Source organism: Natator depressus, chromosome 12, assembly GCF_965152275.1.
Source record: "Natator depressus isolate rNatDep1 chromosome 12, rNatDep2.hap1, whole genome shotgun sequence".
Taxonomy (NCBI): domain Eukaryota; kingdom Metazoa; phylum Chordata; order Testudines; family Cheloniidae; genus Natator; species Natator depressus.
Genome location: NC_134245.1, coordinates 4,846,539 through 4,873,020, shown reverse-complemented (window position 1 = coordinate 4,873,020; position 26,482 = coordinate 4,846,539). Strand labels below are relative to the sequence as shown.

Genomic DNA, 26,482 nt, shown 5'->3' with positions numbered 1-26,482 from the left:
CTTCAGAGGAGCCAGGGAAGCAACCGAGCGGTGGTGCGATGGGAGAACCTCTCTGTGGCGGAAACAGAGCAGGCTGCCTCTGCGCCACCCTGGTCTCCTGAGGCAGAGGGAAGGAGGCAGGTTGGCTCAGCACTGCCGTAGAGTGTCTCTCAGATGCCTGGTTTCAGAGTAGCAGCCGTGTTAGTCTGTATTCGCAAAAAGAAAAGGAGTACTCGTGGCACCTTAGAGACTAACCAACTTATTTGAGCATAAACTTTCATGGGCTACAGCCAAAATGAGCTGTAGCTCACGAAAGCTTATGGTCAAATAAATTTGTTAGTCTCTAAGGTGCCACAAGTCCTCCTGTTCTTTTCTCAGATGCCTGCAACTGGAACCAATTTGTAACCCCTGGAGCACCAGCCTGCTCTGCAGATGGGGCCTGACTCAGCTGGGAAGGACACGAGCTCTGGCTCCACTTACCTGGGCACAGTGGGGTCATTGACAGAAGCGCTGCTCATGGCTGTGACTGCAGTCAGGGAACTGACGCTGCTTCCCGGCGACACGGCAATCTAGCAGAAACATAGATCCATGCTTTGAGAGGAGGCTCTGCGGCTAGTCCTCTCCCTGAGCAACTCCTGGCTCCCTCCACAGTCCCACTACGGAGCGTGCAGAAGGTGACAGAGACTCTCCCAAGATTCCAGATGTGCCTAGGGCACCAGTCAAGGACCGGGCCCCTTCGTGGCCTTTGACAGAACTGGGCATGAGGTTTTGGAGACCCAACTGCAGATAGGATGGAAAGGCCCTTCTGGGGGTTTGCTCCTTTCCTCTCTAAGACACTACTTGCTTTCCCTGCTGCAGAACACTCACAGGTGGAGTTCGGCAGGGCTCAGCCCTGTCACCCCTCCCGTTCACACACATGCAGCTGCTAGAGGAGAAGGGGCTACGCTGTTCCACTAGGAGGTGCCCAACACTCAGATCTACATCCCCTCGTCCATCCTGGATAGCATGGTCCTTGGGCTCTCCCCACACCTGCTACAGAAACAGACCTGGATGGAAGCCAACTGGCTTGGCCTTGACTTAGAGATGTGCTGCCAACAGGTAGAGAGAAGCATCTAAATGGACTGATGGGGGACTGCTGGTCACCTTCTATGGGATGGGTATGTCTGACCATTGCTGTTACAGTTTGCAGTGTAACCAAGGGACCTCTTGAGTCCAAGTGGCAGAGGGCAAAAGGGGGGCATAAGGAATCCCCTGGGTCTGGTATTTTCATTCAAGTTCACCAAAATGTGTCATGTGAGGTCTCTCATAAAGGCCTGTCTCACACTGGGCATCAATATTATTGCAAAACATGTATGGATGGTGTGTGATTAAGTGAACTTACATCCAATACTTAATTTTCAGTTCTTAAAGTCTGTGTCTAGGGACTGGTCACCAGCAAAGGTGAAAAACAGGTTTTCCTCCAGAGAAGAGCTGTTTATCCATCTGTTTCCACATAGATTAAGTATTGGATATAAGTTCACTCACAAGTCTGAACCAAATGCTAACAAAGGACCATGGAATCTTCAAGACAAGAAATTAACAGGAAGAGGTAACCAGCAGGAGTTATCCTGTTTAGTACAACAAACTTCTGAAACTCTAACTAGGAGAGTGGCTCCAGGCCTTGGTTTCAGAACCATTCGAGGGTATGCCCCCCCCAGCACTAGGTATGAGAGAACGGAAAGGCCTATCACGCTCTCCTTCCAGCAGTGTGGAGGCTGGAGCACAGTCCTGGGGAGTGCTCATTCCCTGATACAAGACATGTCACAGAAGTGGAAGCAAAACCTGAGTCGTCTCGCCCAGAAGAAAAGGCACTGAAATGATTCAACTGAACTAGGTGCTCTCCAGTGGCTTCCCTGGCTGCATACGTGCCCTCTGTCATGCTCCCTAATTAAGCACAGCCAAGAGAGGAGGGAATGATGGTGTGCCCACTGGGGTACTCTCAGCCATTTAGGAACATGGGGCTTTTCCCTGCTACTCACACAGAGTTCTAAAAATGGGCTTGTATCTTCAACACACATTAAAGCCTGCTGGGCAATGGTGCAGATTCCCTGGCACCACTAAAGGAAGCCAGCTCAGCAGACAGAGAGTCCTCTCTGAGCAGCCAGCAGCAATACAGACAAGCTCTGGGGAGCACACCCAGGCCACTTCAGAGAGGGGCAGCAATTGCACACAGCCCTTGGGAGGGGATCTCCACCCCAGAAGCTAAACCCCACAAAGCAAGAACATGCTGCCACACCGCCGGCTCACTGGTTTGGGGACGGGTCTTGCACCAAAGATGCTCAGGTCCCAGCTTCCTGCTGCTCATTGCAGGTCTCTCTCAGCATGAGCTTGAGTCAGCTTGGCATTTTAAAGGTGCTGCAGCCCCCGCTGCTAAGCTCTGGCCTTCCTTCCTCATTACTGTATTTGCATCTCAATCCTGCAAGAAGCAGGAGTACTGCAGTTTCCTCCCCAAAAGAACCCTTACAGGAATCCTCTGGGATTCAGATTGTTTGGTCCTAGGAGCCAAGATTTCCTGGTGGACTTTCCATAAGCCAACTGCAAAGGGTAAGAAAAGGCTAAGAGCTCTGAGTGCTTCCTATGCTTTGTACTCTAGATTATCCGGACTACCCGAGTCATCACAGCCCAGGTGGGATTCCCCAGAGCACAAAATCCCAGATCATCCCCTACATTCCCAACTGGCCCCGCCCATCACATCCAGCTACCTGCTGAAGAGATGTGCTTGGGGTCATGAACGCATCTGGGGTCATCAGCTTGGGTTTGGCATCATTGGAGAGGGCAAGAAAATCCGCTGGCACGGGCAGGTCTGCAATGCGCCGTAAGTCTGGTTGGGAGCCATGTACGGAGCCCTTCTCCGATCCCAGCCCTTCTGCGCCCAGGTCAGCCAGGTGGTCTGGAAACGCTTCAGAGAGATACGTACAAATTAACCTGAGAGCGCTTCCACAGGAGCCAGGCAGGGAGGGTTTTATCCCCTGCAAAACACGAGTTATACCACTTCCACCAGCCCAGGCACCAAGAACAGGACTGGAAAGCCCACGGCTGTCACAGTCAGGGCACGGAAGCAGCCTGATGGAGGAAGAACAGACTCATGGCCTTTGCCAGGGAAGGCACGTGATCCACACGCAAGCTTCCCTGCAAATGGGTTTGAGTGGCACAGCAGCAATACAGGGCAATACACTCACCTGGGCCCAGCCTTCAATCCCTCCTCTGCCCTCGTCACGGAGACCTGTCCTGCCTGAGCGCAGCTTCCCCAGGAGGAAGTCCCAGACCAGCCAGAGGGGGGCACTACAGAGCACACAAAGCACTACATCCATCGCTCAACATGCTGTTTTGCCAGGATCCCCATGCTCTGTGCTCGGCTTCATCTCTTTAACCCGCCAGGCCTCCCACGCCCAGCTCAGCAGTCTGGATGCCTTCGGGATAACAAAGTCGATCCTCCAAAGGATGCCAGGACCCCACCAAACATCCCTTCCAACCTCCAATGACTACACTATCCCCTGCTCGCAGAGCGCTGCCAGCAATGCTGGAGACACGATGCTGGGAAGCTCAAAGCACCAGACGGTTCCGGCCAGAACCCCCGACTGAATGGACTTACCGAAATCTTCATGGGAGCCATGGGGAGGGATCGGTGCAGCCATATCTGGACTATGAAGAGGTTGAAATCTGATCTGCACATCCTGCAGGGCCCTGTAACGTTCCAAAATGCTGGGTTAGTTCACACGTCAGCCACAGAGCCATAAACCGTGGCGGATTCCCCTTCCTGCAGCTGGTCCTGGAAAGCGCTTTAGTATTTTCTGCCTACTAAGGACCAAGTGGGAGTCCCCAGGCAGTGCTGCCCCACCTCAGCTCAGCCCTTCCTGTGCCGACCACACCTGAAAGCTGTCCAGTCTCAAGCCCCAAGCAGCCACATGGCAGGTCAGCACTAACCCAACGAGTCCTGGCCCCCAAGTCAGCAGACACGTTCAGCTGCTGACACATTGTGCGAAGGCTCAGAGCTCGAGAGTCCACAGGAAAAGACATGGGAAGCATTTTAAATGGAGCAAGGAAGAGACCTAGGGCCCGCTACCCAGCCAGACCAAAGGCCTCCCATGCCAAGGATACTCTCCATGTCTACTGCTCCAGGTGGGTTTCATACTGAGGGATGCGTGCAGGAACAGTGGGTGATCACATCCCCCCCGACTGCAAGCACAGAACAGCTAGTGACCCTGGTGGCCAAGGGGGTTTTAGGAAGGAAAGAACGCACAGCTGTCCGTACCAAGCCCTAAGCATACTCACTTGGTGTGGACGCAGAAGAGCTTGATCAGCACACCTGCGGCCGATTCGACAGCCCCAGCCCCCTGAGCACCTTCTGGAATAGAGACAAGAAATACAAAGTGGGCTGTAGCATGGGTTGCTGCACATGGGTTGCTGCACAGCTGTGTCGCCAGGAAGCAGCCCCCAGAGCTTCCTGGGAAACAAGGGCTGGCTGGCTGGCTCTCGCTGCTCACCTGTGCTCAGGCTGTCGCTTTCCTCTTCAGCTGGGAGGACCTCTGTGTGCCGCAGCCGGCAGCGGCTCACTACCTGGATGCCGAAGCTCAGGACCGGGTGGGTGAGGAGGAACTCCGAGATGGAGCTGAAGTAAGCTCTGCCCTCCTCCTGGTTCTGCAAAAGCTCCATCACGTACAGGACCTGGAAGCAGAGCATCAGAAACACCCTGCAACAACCCAAGTTGCTGGGGCTTTGGCAGCAGACTGCCAGGTGTGGTCAGAGAGTTCTACAACAAAAGTCAAACACCAGCCTTCCCCTTGTACCCAGGAGTAGCTCCCACACGACCTCCCAGAATGCCCCACACAGCTTACCTGAGCCAGGAAAAGCTCTTTGGATCCAGGTGGCAAAATGTATGCTGGGGAGTGTAGTCCCCACAAGCTGCCCCTCTCTATTACAGAGGTACCCATCTAGGTATTTGTCACCCACCATCATGGGATCTAGATCTGGCTACAATATGTTCCATTTTTGCCAACTGCCAATGCAGCATCCCCATTGATGCCTATCGGTAGTGACCCACTATTAAGTTTTAATTAGCTGAACAAAACCTTACGTTCCACTGTCTAAATTCTGCCTCCTCCCCCCACCCCAGCAGCCTTCTTCAACAAAACAATCAGAGCGCATCCAGGCTTGCTACCCCAGCCCAGGACATCAGGACTCAAGTCCTGTGGAAGTTATAATTTCACAGACCGCACAGAAATCATGAAATTAGCCCAATACTGTGATTTTCCAGCAGCAGGGAGGTGGAAGCAGGAGGGTGGGTCAGGCGGGGGTGGCATGGTGCTATCCTGGGGAGGAGGAGGAAGCGTGTCTTACCACATGGCACGGGCCGGTCCAGTTCAGGGCACTCTGCACTGAGCTCTGGCCCAGGCCACGCCTACTGCTTCCTGCCCAGCTGGCAGGGGGGCAGCACTGACAACGTGGCAATTAGGAGCGCCAGCCCATCCTGTCCCACAGCAGCCCTTGAGAAGACACCCGGGGAGCGAGACCTGGGATCAATCCCCCACACCATAGCCACCCCCGCTGCCACTGTGTGCAGGAGCCTTGCCCTGGGGGGAGGGATTCTGGTCTCAGCTCCTCACCAGCCCATGCTGTCTCCTCTGGGTTGTGCCGGGGGGGGGGGGGGGGGAGGAGGGAGGAGGGGGCTTCTAAATGCCACATTGTCAGTGCCATCCCTTTCTCCCTGCCAGCCGGACAGGAAGCAGCAGTGGCAGCCTGGCCACAGAGCTAGCGTGGCCCTGATCCCTGACTCAGCTTGGACCGGCTAGCGCCATGTGATGAGACAACTGACCTGCCACCTCCCCACTGCCCTCCAGAATGGGACCAGCTCATTAACTGCCCACTGGCAGCCATAGCCTTAGCAGGGATGTCTGCTTCCACCTCCTGGCTGTTGGAGAAATCACAGCAGTCTGCGGGGACTCGGCCGCCACGATATCCTATAAAACTCCAACATTCACCTGCAACGCTGCTGAGAGCGTTTTTAAAAAATCCATGATTGTCACAGGGCCCCAAACTGGACACAGAGAGGGGAAGAAGAGAGCCCCTGTACTGGGCTACAGCACCACAACCAGCGGGGTTTTCCCTCTAGAAATCAAGGCCGCCCCGACCACCAGCATAACAGGCCAGGTCCACTGAGAACAAACCAGACCTCTCAAAGCAAAGCAGAGCCTCTGCTCTGAGATAGCTGTGTGGCTGCCAAGCAGTGGTTACTTGGCATTGCTCTCTCTGTCCTCCTAAAAGCAAGGAGCTTAAACATGAAAGAGAGCCGGTGTCTTTCCCTCCACCCTGTTACAGCAGAGTACATCTGATCCCCCATGCTGAGAGCCCTGCCACTAGACGGGTACCCTGGGGCGAGGGGTTAATGATAGACCAAGAGCGTATCTCTTGAGTCACCCGGCTTTGAGGAGCTCAGTCGAACCATTACAGCACTTGCGGGTCAGTTTCCTTTTCAAATGCCAATTTTTACTTTAACACCAGCATTAATCCTGTGCCTCGCCCAAGGCTCCGTTGGGCCCAGTCAGCACCAGCAGAACCATTCTCCACCTTACACTGAAATGGTACAGGCCAGCTTGGCCTCTTCTCAGCAGTGAGCGCAGCCAGCCCTGCCGCAGTTGTGGTGGCTGCGCAGGAGTCCCGATCTCCCTGCACCCAGCGTGGCTGAAGCAGCCAGGAAAGTGGGAGCCACGTACTTTTCTCTGCACGTCACTCAGGATCAGGAATTCAGCAGAGAGGTCCAGGCAGGCTTTCAGACTCGGGGGAACACTCTTGGAACTGAAGATGTCAGGGGAAAAGCTGGGTTCCGCAACAGGAGAGAATACACAGAAGGCGAGAGCCATTAGCACAACAGAAAGCCTCTATGGCACAGCGTTCCAGTTTGACTACGAGCAGCTTAGCCAAGTGTCGGTCAGATGTTCCGCTACCCCCAGTTACCGAAGCGAGGAACCCCACGCAAACACGGGAGGGGAACTGGCAGAACCAAATCTACCCTAACTATGGGCCTAAAGTGTCTAAACCCGGGATGCCAGGCTAGCAAGAGGAGGGATGCTGGGATCGTGTGCTAAAACGCAGCCCTAGCAGCTGAGAGACCAGCTGGGCAAAGCGCACCACTACTGGAGTACGGGGTCACCATTCAGCACTCAGCTGTGCTCCTCCTGTGACCCACGGAGTAGGAGATGCCAAAGCTGGCTCTTGTGTCTGCATCCGCTGGAGCTGCTTCTAGGGCCATGATCCCCCCGCAGACAGAATGCTTTGTGGGGGATGGAGCACACCGGATTGGGCAGCCATTCTCGGTGCTGGCTGGCTCCCCAGACAAGTCCTGAGCTGCCCGAGTAATACAACACTAAGCAGACAAAGCGACAGGGGAAGAGATGCTGGAACTCTTGCCACACTTGACGAAGTGAGCAGTCACTATTTACACAGACAAGCATCCAATATGCAGGCTCCAGAATGCTTTCCTGGGACCCAGGGTACATCTGTGCTCTACAGACCTGAGCAAAGATGACGGACTTAAGCCGTTAAGGGTCAAACCCTGCAAGCCCGGCCGTGGGACACCCAGATCCATTTGGCACAGAGCTCACCACAGTACTGACATTAGCAGAGGCTGTCACATTCCTTTCAGTAACTATGCTAATTTGGCATAGGAAGAGGCTCCAGGTGGGACTAGAATAGACTCCATTGTAGCTCACTGACAGCCTCTTCCCCTGCAGAGTAATTATATTGCCAGGATCCTAATAGGTCCCTGAGTTCTGCTCGGACCTGTGGACTCTTCAGACTAAGCCCCACCTCTCAGAGACCTAGCTTACAGGTCTAGGTGTATCACCACTCACCGGACAGTTTGCAGACAGGTCCAAGAAACGGTGCACCACATCTTCAGCTCTCGGTTCTGATCTGCTCCAGTGATGAGAAATCTCCAGAAAGGAACCCTGAAGGCACAACAGAGAAGTCTTGGGAAGGAATGCTGTCAGAAGGCGTAGCCCCTCCCTGCAAGTGCCTCCTGCAGGAACACTGCTCAGAGGCTGCTTGTGGCTAAACTTGGCCAGTAATGTCCCACACTCCCAGGGCAGTTTCTGCACCATGGACAGGTTACAACCTGGCACACCTTCTGAGGCCCTGCTCTCTAAGGAAGCAGTAAGACCCCAGCCAAATGTTAGAAAGGGTCAGAAGCAGGAACTATGATAGAAGCTTGAGACAGAGTAAGCCAGGCTAGGCTGACCAACAGCACTAGCCTGAATGTATCGTTCTACCTAGAAGCACTTTCATTGGTGAGTTCTCCACACTCAAGAACTGACTCTGGAAAAAGGACAATTTTGCACTGCCTCACTGAGCCCCAACTACTCCCAGGTCAGAGAGAGCACTTCATTCCATACAGGATACTGTCCGCTTGCTGCTACAATAGCTGGGTACTGTGTGTGTAAATGCAATGCAATTACAAGGATCCTGTCTTAATGCATGGAGCTGAGGGTTTGCTATACCCTGTGGCTCAAAGTCCAGGACCAAGACTTACTCTGGGTCTTGTTTTTTGTGATTATCACAGAAGAGCAGGCAGGAGAGCGGCCTGCCGTCATGAGGCTTCCATTCATGCAGGCACCTAGGAGAGAACCAGAGAGAAGAGGGGACATGTACACCAAAACTACCAGAAATAGAAGGGCTCTGAACAAGTCACAGCCTTCATTACTCAGTCACCAGTTTGAACTGAGCCCAAGTCAGCAGTGATCAAGAGTTATCACCCGATGGCCGTTTGCTGGCCTGTGTGAAACAAGTCCAGTTGGCAGTGGACAACGGACTCTGCCACAAAAAATACCACAATGATGGGCGTCTGCATGGAGCATCTAGAACCAGAATGGATAATGCAGACTGAATGCCGCCACTCGGATTTCTGTGGCAGCAGGTCAGTAGAAGGATATTTGCTCTGTCACTGCCTGTGCCGTCCCTGTTTTATGGACAGGACTTCTGTCTCCAGGGACAGCCAGTGAACCTTTCACCAGCATTAAACTGATTCCCTGCGCTCCCCCATTTTTAGAAGTGCTGAGCACATCCTACAATACTCAGCAATTCTAAAATGCTCTGCAATGCTAGAGTGTTGTATAGACATTAGTCCTACAGGTCCTCCTCATGGTCTGAGAAGCAATCAGATAGGGAATCCCCAAGGGCTGAACTTCTCTGTCTCAGCCAGGGGAAGCTCCAGTTGCCCTCTGTTCCATGACCCATCCCTTCTTTTCTGCTTCTTAAGTTACCTTGGCTCATCTTGGCCCTCTATGTAGATCTGCCAGAATTTGACATAGCCATCGTGGCTTGCTGTGGCCAAAACCGTCCCATCTGGAGAGAGCGCTCCCTCGCTCAGGCACTAAAGAGGGAATAGGAAAGCAAATCAGCCATTCCATGTCTCCGCAGGAAAACAGAATTTAAATATAGAGAAAGTGTGATGGGTCAGGGTGCTAAAGATAAGCCTGTGAGTAAAAGTAACCAGGGGTTTATCCCACCCACAAAGAATCAACACGTTTCCACCCCAGGTAATAATCCCCTTTTCCAGACAGTGAATTAAATATGCTGGGTTGTGCTCGTAGGCAACTGAGGCCCCCATCTGATGTCACTCCTTTCTTAAGAAATTCATATTAAGAGCACATTTAATTTTATTTCCAAATCTTTCGGATCTCTACTTCTAAGACCATTAACTTATACACAACAGCATCAACTTTGCGTTTCCTGCTTGTACCAAGAGTTAAGTGGATAGAAATATACAAGTTTTTGAAACCAAACAGCCAAAATATTAAAATTGTCTCAACCCAAACCTGTAATTCTGATCCAACCTAAACCTTTACACCAAAGAGTGTACTCACCGCTTAGCCTGATGGAAACTGACAATGAAAACATGATAAGCAGCTTCCATATAATGAGAACACATCCAGGGAATGTTCAAACACTCATTACAAAAACTTCCCTGTGTTACTGACACTGAAAATGCATCACTTACCTGTAACTGGAGGTTTGTTGAGATGTGTGGTCCCTATATGTATTCCACACATGGATATGCATGTGCACCATGTGCCTAAGTCCAGAGATTTTTAGTAAGCAGTATCCGTTGGTCTGCATATGTGCAGTTCTCCTCATGCTCTGAACCAAGGATATAAAGGGCAGTGCGGACCAATGCCTCTCCAGTTCTTTCTCCCACCACAAATCCAGTTATGATCTGCAGCAGAGGGACAGAAGGCAGGTAGTGGAATACAGACAGTGACCATACAGCTTGAAGAACCTCCAGTTACAAGTAACCAACCTCCATTTCTTCTTGGAATGATGTTCCCTATGTGTATTCCACATGTGGGAAATTAGCAAGGGTAGTCATTCAGGAGGTAGGTGCGAGGAGACAGAAGTGATGGCTGATTGTAACACTGCTGTCCCCACAGCTGTGTCTGTAGTAGAAGACTGGACCAAAGCATAATGGCCTGTGAAGGTGTGTAAGCAGCTCCAGGCAGCTGCCCTACATATCTTTAGTAGAGGTATGACTTGCAGAGCTGCAACAGAGGTTGCTTGTGCTCAGGTGGCATGGACCCTCACCCCCTCTGGGGGTCAGGGAACGTGAGCTAGTTGGTAGCAAAGGATAATGTAGCCAGAGATCCACTTAGAAAGTCTGCGCAGATACAGCTTGAACCCCAGAACCCTCTGTTATGGTAACTAAAAGACTAGGTGTCTAAGAGCTTTTGTTCTTTTCAGATAAAAGACCAGTGCTCTTCAGATGTTCAGAGAATGAAGGGTCCTCTCCTCATCAGAAGCATACGGTTTCAGAAAAAATATCGATAAGTGGATGGTTTGACTCATGTGAAACTCTGAAATTGCTTTAGGGTGAATTGGTGGTGGTGGGGAGAGTGCAAAGAGAGACCTCCTCTTTATGGAAGGTGGTGTATGGTAGGCCTGCTCCCAGCTCACTGACACTTCTGGCTGATGTGATGGCAACTCGGAAGGCAACTTTCAGCAAGAAGTAGGACACAGCACATGTGACTGAAGGGACGTTTGGTGAGAGATGAAAGAATGAGGTTGCCGTCCCATTGAGGTGTTGGGCTTCACCAATGGTGAGAAGGATCTAAGAAGTCGTTTCAGGAATTTAGTCATTGTGGGATGAGTGAAGTTAGTGTGGCTGTCGATAGGGGGATGAAAAGCACAGATTGCTCGGAAATGAATCTGCAGAGAACTAACAGAGAGACCCAAAGTCTTAAGGCAGTGGTTCTCAACCTATTTATCATTACGGGCTGCATATGCAGCTCTCTGTGTGTTATGTGGACCACATCCACACAATATATGCACTACCTGTATGGCTCTGAGGATGTCACATGGGCCACAGCTGTGTGTTGACTGGGCCGCAAGTGGCCTGTAAGCTAAGAACAACTGTTTTAAGGGTAAGTAGATATTCTAGAATAGCAGGGATCCCAGTGGACTCTGGAGATAACTGGTGTTGTGCCCAAGAGGAGAATTGCTTCCACTTGGCTGAATAGCATCTCCTGGTAGCACCCTTCCAGCTTTGGTTGAGGATGGATTGAACTGCCCTGGAAAATGAACACTCTACATCTTGATGCCCATCCAAAGACCAGGTCTTGAGTTGCAGTGGTCCCAGAATGGCGGCCTGGAAAGATGCCATTGTGTTGCATCAGCAGGCCCAGAAATGGTTGAATGTTGATGGGCGGACAGGCTGAAAGTCTCAGTAGGCCTGTGAATCAGAACAGCCTCTGCCAGTTGGGTGCAACAAGGATGACTTGAGCCCTGTTGTAACGGATTTTCCACAGGACCTGTGGTATGAATAGGATGGGAGGAAAAGCAGACCTGGAGTGATCCCTCCATTGTAGCAGAAGAGTCTCCCTTTGAGCCGCTGCCTAGCGCTGCCCTGGAGCAGTACTGGGGAAGTTTTTTGTTCACCTGTGAGGCCTAAGATGGCATTTTCCAGCAGGTGAAGACCTTGTTCAGGACTGAATTGTGACTCTCCCGTTCCTGGTCTGTGGAAAAACGTCTGCTGTTAGGGAGTTCTGCAGCCCTTGTAAACATGCTTCAGAAAGGACTACGAGATATCTGATACCTCAATTCCAGAGGTTAACTGTCTACACACAGAAGGAGGGATCTTGTCCCCCCCTTGCTTGTTTATATAGAAAACAGTCACCATATTGTCCGACATTGTCTGGATGTGCCGAGATCAGAAGAGTTGGGGGGAAGTGTTGCAGGCCCGATGGACCACTCTGAGTTCCAGCAAACTGATATGGATCCTGGACTCATGAGAGGTCCACATGCCATGTGCAGTATGATCGTTCATATGAACTCCACAACCTAAGAGAGAGGCATCGGTAAAGATAGTCACTTTGGGTATTGGTGTGGGGAAGGAGCCCCTACTCAAACTTTCTCCGGCATTGTCTGCCAGATGAGAGAAGCCAGAATTGTTCCTTTGGCATTGTTGATGACTTTTTCTGGTGAGTAGATGGACTGAAGCCAGGTATGCAGCCAATGGAGATGGAGCCTGGCAAATGGCATCTCGTATGCGCATGAGGCCATGCGGCTGAGAAGGGAAAGGGCAAGTTCTGACTGGAGTCTGAGAGTGACCTCTTGTACAAGATTGCCCCATTGCATGGAATCTCTCGATAGGTAGACAGGCACTTGTAGTCGAGTCCAAGGTTGCTCGTATGAAGTTTATGGACCTTGTGGGGTCAAAGTGGACTTTTCATGGTTGACACAAATTCCTATGGAAGTTAGTAGCTGGAGCAGGAATCGGTTGATAAACTGGATTTCCTTGTACAATCTGCTTGTCAGAAACCAGCTGCTGAGGAATGGGAAGATGGTAAACTGGTTTCTCCTCATCCAAGCTGCCACCACTGAAAAGACTTTTGTAAAGACTCTGGGTGTGGTAGCTAACCAGAATGGAAGAGCTCTGACTTGATAACGGACTTGACAAAGGAAGAACTTGAGGACCCTTCTGAGGGATGAGGGAACGTCTATGTGAAATTATGCATCTTCCATGTCAAGAGCCGCGAACCAGGTGCCGTCTTCCAGAGAGGGGATCATTGATGCCATGTAGAATTTTAGATAATTATAGTTAGTTGGCATAGAGGTTAGGAGTCTATTTCAGCAGTGGGTGGATGAAGTTGAGTGGCCTGCAATGTGCAGGAGTTCAGACTAGATGATCATGATGGTCCCTTCTGGCCTTAGAGTCTGTGAGTCAAGAATTGGTCTCCATCCCCCATTCTTTTTGGGGACTAAGAAGTATGGGGAGTAGAATCTTTTCCCTTCAAGTTGAGACGGAACTCATCTGTGGCTCCCTGGTGGAGAAGGGAGTCCACTTCTTGACACAGAATTTCCTTGTGAGACTGGTCCCTGAAAATGGACCAGGAAGAGGTTGACAAACTCAATCAGATGTCTGGTAGTGAATAATTTCTAGCACACATTTGTCTGTTGTTAAAGCTGTCCAGTGTGGGCAAACTGGATAAGGAAGCCTCCAAAAAACTGAGGGACAGGATGACGTGGCATCAACAAAGGGATGTGGGTCTCAACTGTCCCATCAAAATAAATCCCTTGGCTGTAGGTTAGAGTGAGCTGTGGCAGTAGATGTTGCAGGAGCAGCGTACCTGGACCTTTGAACCTCTACTGTTTGATTGATGATTCCTGGGAGCATTAGAAGTAAAATTGTTGAGGTGTCTTGCGCTGTGATGCTGCCTCTTCAGAGCAGGTGTACAGCTATCCAGAGAACAAAACATTGTCCTCAAGTCCTTCAGAGTGTGGAAGGAATCATCCATCTTATCACTGAACAGGTTAACTATATCAAAGGGCAGATCTCGAATGGTACTCTGCACCTTTCTAGGGAAACCTGAGCATTGTAACCAGGAATCTTTCCTCAGGACAATGGCTGTAACAATCTCTCTGGATGCTGTGTCCACAGCATCTATTGCAGCCTGTAGAGTGTTTTGGCCACTAATTTTCCTTCATCAAGCAAGGACTGGAACTGAGTTCTATCTTCCTGAGGGAGTGTTTCCTTAAAATCCAACAATGTTGCATAATTAGTGAAGTCGTATTTAGCTAGAAGGGCCTGATCATTTGAAATTCTAAATTGGAGAAAGGCAGAGAAGACCGTTCTCCCTAGGAGGTTGAGCTGTATGGCAGGCACCTTGTCCAAGGGTGCAGTTTTGGGATTCTCATAAAAATAAAGGGAAGGGTAACCACCTTTCTGTATACAGTGCTATAAAATCCCTCCTGGCCAGAGGCAGAACCCTTTCACTTGTAAAGGGTTAAGAAGCTAAGATAACCTCCCTGGCACCTGACCAAAATGACGAATGAGGAGACAAGATACTTTCAAAGCTGGAGGGGGGAGACAAAGGGTGTCTGTCTGTCTGTGTGATGCTTTTGCCGGGAACAGATCAGGAATGCAGTCTCAGGAACTCTGTTAATTCAGTAAGTAATCTAGCTAGAAATGCGTTCGATTTCTTTTTGTTAAATGGCTGCTAAAATAAGGTGTGCTGAATGGAATGGATATTCCTGTTTTTGTGTCTTTTTGTAACTTAAGGTTTTGCCTAGAGGGATTCTCTGTGTTTTGAATCTGATTACCCTGTAAGGTATTTACCATCCTGATTTTACAGAGGTGGTTCTCTTACCTTTTCTTTAATTAAAATTCTTCTTTTAAGAACCTGATTGATTTTTCATTGTTCTTAAGGTACAAGGGTTTGGGTCTGTGTTCACCTGTACAAATTGGTGAGGATTTTTATCAAGCCTTCCCCAGGAAAGGGGGTGTAGGCCTTGGGGGGATATTTTGGGGGAAGACATCTCCAAATGGGCTCTTTCCCTGTTCTTTGTTTAACACGCTTGGTGGTGTCAGCATAGGGTTCAAGGACAAGGCAAAGTTTGTACCTTGGGGAAGTTTTTAACCTAAGCTGGTAAGAATAAGCTTAGGGGGTGTCTCATGCAGGTCCCCACATCTGTCATCCTAGAGTTCAGAGTGGGGAAGGAACCTTGACAGGGGTGTTGCAGCCTGGATCTTTTGGTGACTCCCTGTGCCACCAGAGAATTTGAGAATAGAAACTCTGCCTCCGCTTAGATGGAACAAAGTAGAGCTTCTCAACCCTCTTTGGGGTAGGAGCACAGGAAGCAGAAGTGTGCCACACTGTTCTAGCTGGATCCATGATGGCCTCATTAACCGGGAGGGCTGCTCAACTGGGACCTGTGGATTACAAGATGTCCAGCAATCTACATAGGGGCTCCTCAACTTCTTCGAGCTGCATTTGGAGCTCAGACACCACCCTTTGAAGGAGCTCCTGATATTGCCTGTAGGTGTCAGATGGAGATGGGGTAACTGCCTCATCTGGGGAAGTTGATGAAGTTGTTCCCAGAACAGTTGAACTAGTCGGATCCGGTTCAACTTTGTCTTCCGCAAACTCTGATGGGGCCAGTTGGTGCTGGCCAAGAAATGGCAAGTAAGGCTCATGTAGTGATCCCAGCTGCCTAGAGCAGAGATCCTACAGGAACCAATAATGCCAGCATGAAGGATCAGCCAGCTGAGGAGGATCCCATGGCACTGGGTACCACCTGTCTCTTGCAAAGTCATCTGATCAGTGAACAGAACCCTCATCTCCTAGAGAACGCTCATCTCTGTCCAGCCCCGTTTCTGAATGGCAGGCTAGGGGCTCTTCTGGAACCCCTGACTCATCAGATGAAAAAGCTGAATCCTAAGCTACCAGCGAAGCTGACAATACCAATGGCTGGGTACTCAGGCTAGCGGGTGGGAAAGGAGAGCGGCTCTATGTCCTCAGAATAGCTTCTTCCATGGGAATAACTGTGTGTCTGAATAAAGAGGAAATGGGAGTGAGGACAGGGGAGAGCAAAAATGTCCTCTGGGGAAACGTAGGTCTCAGACTGCCCCAGGGTACAGGGTGAGTCAATTGGTGGAGCCATCGGATCCAGTGCTTCTTTGGTCACAGTGGAAGTCGGATCCCTCTGGGGACATGATGATATTGGCACATAGTCTGATCTGGATGTTGAAGGGACCAGCGTAGGATGTCTATCTTTAGTTTGCACACTGGACCCAGAACCGATGGATGTGTGCTCCTTTGTGCAACTTTCTCCTGCTGAGGAGATTTACTCAGGACTAAATCTTTAGGACCCGTGCGTGAGGACTCCCCTGACTCTGAGGAGTCGAGGAGGGATCTCTTTTCTTCAGGTCAGCTCCGGAAGCAGAGAACTTGTCTCTATGCTTGTGAGAGTGCTCCTTACTCTCATGAGACGCCTTCTCCTTAGGCTGAGAAGTCTTGTCCTCAACTCCCGAGCTTGTGCTTTGAAGGGCACTGCCTGCTGATTGAGGCTGACGTGGTGTGTGGGGGGGGTGTCTCCCCAGCTGGGATCTGCATGGGGTCTCATGGCCTTCTCCAGATGTTTAGTAAGTCTTTGCTCTCGACCCTCATGAGTTCCGAGAGGGAATGAGCAGCACATACTGCACTTAGCTGAGACGTGAGCCTAGTCTAGTCAGTAAAGGCAGTGTTGGTGTTCCTTGCTCATTGAAAAGGAGCAGGGGCAGGACACGCAATTCTTAAACCCTGGTACTCTGGGCCTAATCCTAGTCTCCTGGGAAGCATTTCCCTGAAGTGGGGGGAAAACAGCTACCGACCTACACTCATACTTAAGACTAAAAGAATACTGAAACTATTTACAATATTCACAGACTGAAGCAGTCAAAGTAAGCGGCTGTGGACACAGAAGATTCTGACTCAGGCCATGCGGCGGTCAGAAGGAACTGGAGAGGTCCCGGTCCGCACCGCCCCTTATGCCCTCGGTTCAGAGCACAAGGAGAACAACTGCACATGTGCAGACCAACGGACACGGCTTTCTAAAGATCTCAGGCACGTGGTGCACGTGTGTACCCACGTGTGGAATACACATGGGGACCATCCCTCGAAGAAATTGTACAATTCTCATTTACTTTCCCCCAGTGATGCCGTTTTATTTACTTTTCACCTTTCACTCAGTATGGAGAGTGAAACCAAACTCATTCATTGTTACTCCTTTCCAGATTCTAATGGTTTCACTCTCCATACTGAGTGAAAGGTGAAATGCTTCCCAGGAGACTAGGATTAGGCCCAGAGTACCGGGGTTTAAGAATTGCGTGTCCTGCCCCTGCTCCTTTTCAATGAGCAAGAAACACCAACACTGCCTTTACTGACTAGACTAGGCTCACGTCTCAGCTAAGTGCAGTATGTGCTGCTCATTCCCTCCCGGAACTCATGAGGGTCGAGAGCAAAGACTTACTAAACATCTGGAGAAGGCCATGAGACCCCACGCAGATCCCAGCTGGGGAGACACCCCCCCCTACGTCAGCCTCATTCAGCAGGCAGTGTCTTCTTCATTTCTCAGGAATAAGCTTTCCCAGTATAACTGCACCCACACTAGCAGTTGTACCAGCAAAACTATTCCCGTATAGCTAAAACCGTACCTGGTGCTTAGACAAGCCTTTAGAAATATCATGAATGGGATTTGTAAATCTTAAATTACACTCATTGTCTACGGATGAGTTTTTTGAAAGCACCTAAGTGACTTTCAATGGGAATGGCTCCCAAGTCATTCTGATACCTTTGAAAATCTTATATATGCACAATTACGAATGATGCACCTTATACACATTGACAGCAACCCCTTACAGTGTAATTAGTTTTCTGCATTCCTATAATTTCAGAAATTGACTGTAGTTTAATGGGAACTAAGCCCCATGTGATACAGAAGTCAGAGATGAAAGAGACCCTTTGATCCCATTCAGCTCCTTGCAAGGGTCCCCAAAGACCACATACAACGAAGTCTGCCAAACTGAGTTCATAACTTTTGCTATATGTACATTCTTATCCTTCCTGTTGCCATAGTTCCCCCACTCTGTTCTGAGAAGGTGAAAGGTAAGTGTGAGAGCATCAGAAGAGATGCTGCTGTTGAGAAGGCAAAAGCCAAAGAGCCTGAATGCCTTTTTACACCCCCAGGGCAGCTGAGCTTTGAGGGTCTACCTGATAAGTCGCACACTTCTAAGGTAATCATAGAGATCCACACAAAAGGACTAAGTACCATGCTCCACAAGAGCCATTGGGTAAATAATTTGTCCTTTGATGGTCTGCAGCAGCCAAAGCATTTATGGGCCAACACAGCATTTCTCTAGAGGTGGCTTTTGGCTGGTTTGGCTGTAACAAAAATTAGCGTTGCTTTGAGATGCAGGCTCACCGGTCTCTCTCTCTGAAGTTTGCAGAACTGCCCATTAAGCCTGTAAGAAGAAACTGCAGGAAAATTGGATTCTCCTGAAAATGGCTGAGCCACTAAACACTGCTGTGTTTCAAGGAACGACTGTGTCCTCACCATATTGCTTAGTGACTCGCAGCCTCAAGGTGCAAACGAGCTTGTCCTGAAAGACAGACTGTAGAAGTGACAGCCCAGACTCTCCATTATGAAAGGCACGGCAGGCGTCTGTCTCCTGGAAGTTCCTGCGCCTACCAGCCCCACAGGCAATGCATATGAGGACCCAAGGGCATAAGGAGCTAAGGACATGATCACATCCCTGCTTACCTTTGATTTCATCAAGCGATATGAACGTAGGTATTTATGTTGCAATGTTCAGTAATGCCACACAGATGACTCAGCAGCTCGGCAGTGGCAGAGACGTTCATTCAACTTTAAGTCACCGACAGCAGCCCAGGGCTGCATCATCTTTATTTAAGGTGGGTAACAGTCCAACTCAGTAAGTTGAGGGAGCTAACGGTTCAAGATATGCCAAAGAGACTGAAAATGACATGGAGAGTGCCCCAGCAATCGGTTTTGGTGTGTCAGCGACTCACCTGTCCCCACACTGCTCCGCTGAGAAGATCATCCACCAGAGGGAGCCCAAGTTCCAGAGAGGACAGAGGGCTCTAGATAACAAAAGACAGTAGTGCTCTTACCGTGCTGTGGCCTTTCACCACAATGAAGCCCTCTTTGATGTTAGTCACCTCCACCGGCCAGGAACTGTTGTTGGCTCGGATAATATCCAGATCCCAAACCTCTGCCTGGAGGAGAACAAGGAGAAATGAGTACATGTGCATGCCTGCAGGCCAGTGCCTGAAACCTCCCCAGCTCCTTCTAACAGTCACAGCTGCCATGAACCCTCTCGTCCAGCTGCCACCTCTGGCCAGTGCTGCACTGGGGCCCATGCAATATATTCACTCAGAACTACACAAAACAGCTTTTGGGCACAGCAATGATGCATCCAGCCTCATGCAGCAGCCTCAGAGGCTTGGGGCAACAAAAGCCTGGTCATGTAGGGGAATCCAAGTTTGGTCCCATATCCCTGTGCTGTGCTCAGTGCCTGGAGAGCATCAGTCAGAAGAACCTATCAGCCTAGTGCAGGGACTCTGAAGAGGGTGCAGGGCAAGAGGACAATCCTCACCACAGGTGCCCCTTATATAGGTTAGATGGTGCCCTCTGCCCTGACATCTGTGGTGGGCAAGACAACATCAGACTCAAGCAGCCCAGTTTTCTGAGTGCCCTGCGTGCATGGGCAGATTGCTCCTCCTCAGCACTGTGCATGGGGGCAGATTTGGATCCAGTGAAGCCCCAGTAGCCAGGCATTCAGTTCCTTTTCTGATTTTTCATTGCTGCTGTGACTGAAGAACCTGGAGATCAGCTAAACTAGGTACAACTTTGGAAATCAATCAGGTTTTGCAGCGTAACCAACTTGAGTGCTTAAGAAGGGTTCTTTTAGCAATGGGGACTTAACCACCATACTACGTGGAAAAAGCAGAGACCAAAGCACAGGAATCAGAGAAAGACTGGCCTAGTCCATCCCATCCGGCCCACCAGGATTATTCCCTACTGTACATTTTACAGTTAGACAGCACTAGTAGTGTCCCAAGTGGTGGATTCCCACCCCTTTCCTTTGTAGCCTGATAACTTTCTGCTAGTGAAATGTTTCTCCAGATACGAACCCTTTATTTTCCTAGTAACTTAATCCCGCTGTTTTTATTATACTCTACGGGTCACTCATGCTCCTTCCTTGGCTTTCCCACCCCTCAACTATTATATTCCCTTCATTGCCAAGCTCTATGGATTTAGCTGTTTTAAAAGGACAGTGTCACGATGCCTCTCCACATACAGCCCAAAGCTGTATGTGCTTTATCGTTGCCCTACCACACTGCAGATCCGTGCTTTGCTTGCTGCCCTCTGCCATCCTAAGAGCCATTTGGTGTTGCTGCTTTCCAGAGGAATTCCTCTAGAGAGGAGGAGGTGTTTATTTTTCCCTTGATGTATTACCTGCATTCCCCCACCCGCTTGTGTCTCACATTAATTTCTGCCTGTGTTTCTAGTCTCTCTAGCCCTAGATTAGTTCTCCACCATACTTCTTGTTCACAGCTTCTTCCCATTCCGTGCCATCTGCGCATTTCACTGATGTGTGGGTTACTCCATCTATTAGATCAATGCTGAGCATGGTCCATAAGACCCTACCTAGCAGCAGACTGGAGATGAGACTCCTATCCAAGGAATCCACTCTGAGGGCTTCTCTACATGAACATTTAGTTTGCAGTAAGCGGGGGTGTGAATGTAACATGCACTAGTCTGCCACAGACTAATGGTCCATGTGGACCCTGCTGACATACACAAACAGCTGGTTAATGTGCTTCCATCTAGTCCTGTTTCAAAGAGACCTAGATCAGGTGGAAAGTCTGGTTGAGTTTAGGAAGGGGTTTGAGCAGATTATGGAGCAAAGACATGACGTATCTGAAGAGAAAAGCTCAGACTTGCAGATGGAAGCAGGACTGGGGAATTCTGAGGGGAGACTGGGTATGGAAAGTGGTCAGTGGAAGCATGTGACTAAAAGAACCAGGCAGAGGAAAAGACGGGCTAGTGAAGGAGAAATAGAGCTCAAGAATAGGTTTGCAGAGTTGGAAAATGAAGAAGGGGCTCGGCAGGTGATCACTGAAGGTGGAAGGGCAAGGAAGAAGAGAAGAGCGGCTAGTCCTATAGGAAAAGGGGGAGAGTTAATGGAGACTACACCAAATATGAGCCTCAGGAGGATACTGGATGGGTTAAAGAGGATGACAAGGGAGAATAGGAATGGAAAGAACTTGTAGCCAGAGGGAACAGGGGGTAGACTGGAGAATAGCACCGTCACCAGGAAAAGGCAGGTCTATGTGATTGGGAACTCTTTACTGAGAAGAAGAGACAGGCCTGTAACCAGAGCTGATTCAGAGAATAGGAGGGTGTGCTGTCTTCCAGGTGCTAAGATACGGGATGTAGACCTGAGGTTGAAAAGGATCCTAAAGGGAGTGGGACAGAATCCCCTAATTATCCTTCATGTGGGAACAAATGATACGGCTAGATTCTCACTGGAACATATGAAGGGAGACTATGCTAGGCTGGGGAAGACGCTTAAGGAAATTGAGGCTCAGGTTATCTTTAGTGGGATTCTGCCTGTTCCTAGAAAAGGGCAACAAAGTTGTGACAAGATTATGACTATCAACAGATGGCTCAGGCAGTGGCGCTATAAGGAGGGCTTTGGGATGTATGGCCACTGGGAAGCATTCATGGACAGAGGACAGTTCTCTCGGGATGGACTTCATCTGAGTAGGGAAGGAAATAGACTTCTAGGATGGAGGATGGCACAACTGATCAAGAGAGCTTTAAACTAGGAATTTGGGGGAGATGGTTGGGAGATGTCCAGGTAATCTCCACACCGGATTTTAGCATTGAGAGGAAAGAAAACGAAGTAAGAAAGGATACAGCCGTGGGTAGGAGAATGTATATAAGGAGGAAGGGCACTGTGGGTACCAGTCTAATAGGTTATACTGGCTGTAGAATGACCATGCCTACTAGGGTACAGAATGTGAGCGAGGCCAAACAGCAAAAATTAAGGTGTTTGTACACCAATGCGAGGAGCCTAGGTAACAAAATGGAGGAACTAGAGCTACTGGTGCAGGAAGTGAAACCGGATATTATAGGGATAACAGAAACATGGTGGAATAGTAGTCATGACTGGACTACAGGTATTGAAGGGTATGTGCTGTTTAGGAAAGACCGAAATAAAGGTAAAAGGTGGTGGAGTAGCATTGTAGATCAATGATGAGGTAGAATGTAAAGAAATAAGAAGCGATTAAATGGATAAGACAGAGTCCGTCTGGGCAAAAATTACATTGGGGAAGAAAACTATTAGAGCCTGCCCTGGGATAGTGCTTGGGGTGTGCTATAGACCGCCGGGATCTAATTTGGATATGGATGAGCCCTTTTTAATGTTTTTAATAAAGTAAATACTAATGGAAACTGCGTGATCATGGGAGACTTTAACTTCCCAGATACAGACTGGAGAACGAGTGCTAGTAATAATAATAGGGCTCAGATTTTCCTAGATGTGATAGCTGATGGATTCCTTCATCAAGTAGTTGCTGAACCGACTAGAGAGGATGCCATTTTAGATTTGGTTTTGGTGAGTAGTGAGGACCTCATAGAAGAAATGGTTGTAGGGGATAATCTTGGCTCAAGTGATCATGTTCAAACTGAACGGAAGGATTAACAAAAATAAATCTGCAACTAGGGTTTTTGATTTCAAAAGGGCTGACTTTCAAAAATTAAGGAAATTAGTTAGGGAAGTGGATTGGTTTGAAGAATTTATGGATCTAAAGGTAGAGGAGGCCTGGGATTATTTTAAATCAAAGCTGCAGAAGCTATCGGAAGCCTGCATCCGAAGTAAGGGGAAAAAAATCATAGGCAGGAGTTGTAGACCAAGCTGGATGAGCGAGCAAGCATCTCAGAGAGGTGATTAAGAAAAAGCAGAAAGCATACAGGGAGCGGAAGAAGGGAGGGATCAGCAAGGAAAGCTACCTTATTGAGGTCAGAACATGTAGGGATAAAGTGAGACAGGCTAAAAGTCAAGTAGAGTTGGACCTTGCAAAGGGAATTAAAACCAATAGTAAAAGGTTCTATAGCCATATAAATAAGAAGAAAATAAAGAAAGAAGAAGTGGGACCGCTAAACACTGAGGATGGAATGGAGGTCAAGGATAATCTAGGCATGGCCCAATACCTAAACAAATACTTTGCCTCAGTCTTTAATAAGACTAAAGAGGATGGAATCATGACAAATGGGAATGAGGATATGGAGGTAGACATTACCATATCTGAGGTAGAAGCGAAACTCAAACAGCTTAATGGGACTAAATCGGGGGGCCCAGATAATCTTCATCCAAGAATATTAAAGGAATTGGCACATGAAATTGTAAGCCCATTAGCAAGAATTTTTAATGAATCTGTAAACTCAGAGGTTGTACCGTATGATTGGAGAATTGCTGACATCGTTCCTATTTTTAAGAAAGGGAAAAAAAGTGATCCGGGTAATTATAGGCCTGTTAGTTTGACATCTGTAGTATGCAAGGTCTTGGAAAAAATTTTGAAGGAGAAGGTAGTTAAGGTCATTGAAGTCAATGGTAAATGGGACAAAATACAACATGGTTTTACAAAAGGTAGATCGTGCCAAACCAACCTGATCTCCTTCTTTGAGAAAGTAACAGATTTTTTAGACAAAGGAAACGCAGTGGATCTAATTTACCTAGATTTCAGTAAGGCATTTGATACCGTGCCACATGGGGAATTATTAGTTAAATTGGAAAAGATGGGGATCAATAGGAAAACTGAAAGGTGGATAAGGAATTGGTTAAAGGGGAGACTACAACGGGTCCTACTGAAAGGTGAACTGTCAGGCTGGAGGGAGGTTACCAGTGGAGTTCCTCAAGGATCGGTTTTGGGACCAATCTTATTTAATCTTTTTATTACTGACCTCGGCACAAAAAGTGGGAGTGTGCTAATAAAGTCTGCGGATGAATCAAAGCTGGGAGGTATTGCCAATTTAGAGAAGGACAGGGATATCCTACAGGAGGATCTGGATGACCTTGTAAACTGGAGTAATAGTAATAGGATGAAATTTAATAGTGAGAAGTATAAGGTCATGCATTTAGGGATTAATAACAAGAATTTTAGTTATAAGCTAGGGACGCATCAATTAGAAGTAACGGAGGAGGAAAAGGACCTTGGGGTATTGGTTGATCATAGGATGACTGTGAGCCGCCAATGTAATATGGCCGTGAAAAAAGCGAATGCGGTCTTGGGATGCATCAGGAGAGGTATTTCCAGTAGGGATAAGGAGGTTTTAGTACCATTATACAAGGCACTGGTGAGATCTCACCTGGAATACTGTGTGCAGTTCTGGTCTCCCATGTTTAAGAAGGATGAATTCAAACTGGAACAGGTACAGAGAAGGGCTGCTAGGATGATCCGAGGAATGGAAAACTTGTCTTATGAAAGGAGACTCAAGGAGCTTGGCTTGTTTAGCCTAACTAAAAGAAGGCTGAGGGGAGATATGATTGCTCTCTATAAATATATCAGAGGGATAAATACCGGAGAGGGAGAGGAATTATTTAAGCTCAGTACCAATGTGGACACAAGAACAAATGGATATAAACTGGTCACCAGGAAATTTAGACTAGAAATTAGACGAAGGTTTCTAACCATCAGAGGAGTGAAGTTTTGGAATAGCCTTCCAAGGGAAGCAGTGGGGGCAAAAGATCTATCTGGCTTTAAGATTAAACTCGATAAGTTTATGGAGGAGATGGTATGATGGGATAACATGGTTTTGGTAATTAAATATTCATGATAAATAGGCCCAATGGCCTGTGATGGGATATTAGATGGGGTGGGATCCGAGTTACCCAGGAAAGAATTTTCTGTAGTATCTGGCTGGTGAATCTTGCCCATATGCTCAGGGTTTAGCTGATCGCCACATTTGGGGTCGGGAAGGAATTTTCCTCCAGGGCAGATTGGAAAAGGTCCTGGAGGTTTTTCACCTTCCTCTGTAGCATGGGGCACGGGTCACTTGCTGGAGGATTCTCTGTTCCTTGAAGTCTTTAAACTACGATTTGAGGACTTCAATAGCACAGACATAGGTGTGAGGTTTTTTGCAGGAGTGGTGGGTGAAATTCTGTGGCCTGCGTTGTGCAGGAGGTCAGACTAGATGATCATAATGGTCCCTTCTGACCTAAATATCTACGAATCTATGAATCAAAGTGCAGTAACAAACTGTTAATATGTATCAGCAGGGTACACACGGACAGCTAGTCTGCGCCAGACAAACGCAGGTAGATTCACCCCCCAGCTTGCTAGGAGCTAAGTGTTTGTACAGACAAGCCTTTAATGTCTGCTTTGGTGAGTATCCCTCAGACCCAGAATCTTATTTGTGACACAGCATTCCATTCGCCTCTCTTGAAAGTGAGAATACGAAGCTTCAGCTGACAGCAGGCTCCCATGGAGCAGTGCCTAACCATGTTACACGTGGCATTCAGTAGCAATCTAGAAAAGATGACGCAACACTGATGAACATTATTCTTAGAGTCCCACTGGAGTTATTAAGCAAGCATTTCCTTTTCGACATTTCTCATTGGCATCTAGGTACCATGGTGATGGGAGCATGAGAAATGCCCAGGACAGATCTGGCACAGTGGCACTTTGCACAGTAAACGTGTATTTCATCCAAACCTCATAACAATCGTCTACTGAACAACTCCTCCCATGTGCTCTGTTCACCAGTTTTGACAGTAATACCTTCTTAAACTGTTCCCAAACTGTGGCCCATGGAAAGCTTTCTGGTCACATGGTCCTAGCTCTCCCGGTTTCCATTAACTAAACAGCACTAAAATACACTGTGTATTTCCTGATATTTGTTTCCCATGTAAGCAATTGCTGTAGTTGCCACAGTTGCTGTAGGTCCATCCCCAGCGGGAGGGAAAAGTGGCTGGATGACCCTGTGATGGACTGGAGGGAGTCACACAAAACTGACTTTCTTAAATTGTGACCCACTGTGACATCTGAAGCCCCCGTACCAGATGGTTCAGCCTAAGCCTCCTTCAAACAAACATGTAGACAAGGGGGATCCAGTGGGTATAGAGTACTTGGACTTTCAGAAAGCCTTTGACAAGGTTCCTCACCCAAAGGCTCTTAAGCAAAGTAAGCTGTCATGGGATAAGAGGGAAGGTCCTCCCATGGATAGTAACTGGTTAAAAGACAGAAAAAGGGAAGAAATAAATGGTCAGTTTTCGTAATGGAGTGAGGTAAATAGTGGGGTCCTCCAGGGATCTGTATTGGGACCAGTACTGTTCAACATATTCTTAACTGATCTGGAAAAAGGGGTAAACAGTGAGGTGGCAAAGTTTGCAGATGATACAAAATTACTCAAGACAGTTAAGTCCAAAGCTGACTGTGAAGAGTTACAAAGGGAGCTCACAAAACTGGGCAACAAAATGGCAGATGAAATTCAGTGTTGATAAATGCAAACATAATCCCAACTATACATAAAAAATGATGGGGTCTAAATTATCTGTTACCACTTAAGAAAAAGATCTTGGAGTCATTGTGAATAGTTATCTGAAAACTGCACTCAATGTGCAGCGGCAGTC

General features: G+C 48.5%; 1 protein-coding gene across 2 annotated transcripts in view; it reads right to left on the bottom strand.

Annotated features, from left to right (window-relative positions):
- Positions 1-26,482, bottom strand: part of EDC4 (enhancer of mRNA decapping 4) — a 58,672-nt gene that overhangs the window by 18,389 nt on the left and 13,801 nt on the right. For both annotated transcript variants that reach the window (XM_074968392.1, XM_074968393.1), the window contains exons 7-16: positions 18,954-19,058; positions 9,273-9,382; positions 8,543-8,626; positions 7,866-7,961; positions 6,729-6,831; positions 4,503-4,683; positions 4,291-4,363; positions 3,611-3,702; positions 2,721-2,917; positions 460-548 (exon numbers count right to left, since the gene is read on the bottom strand). In XM_074968392.1, coding sequence (XP_074824493.1) covers positions 460-548; positions 2,721-2,917; positions 3,611-3,702; positions 4,291-4,363; positions 4,503-4,683; positions 6,729-6,831; positions 7,866-7,961; positions 8,543-8,626; positions 9,273-9,382; positions 18,954-19,058 — 1,130 coding nt within the window. The remainder of the gene's footprint in view (positions 1-459; positions 549-2,720; positions 2,918-3,610; positions 3,703-4,290; positions 4,364-4,502; positions 4,684-6,728; positions 6,832-7,865; positions 7,962-8,542; positions 8,627-9,272; positions 9,383-18,953; positions 19,059-26,482) is intronic.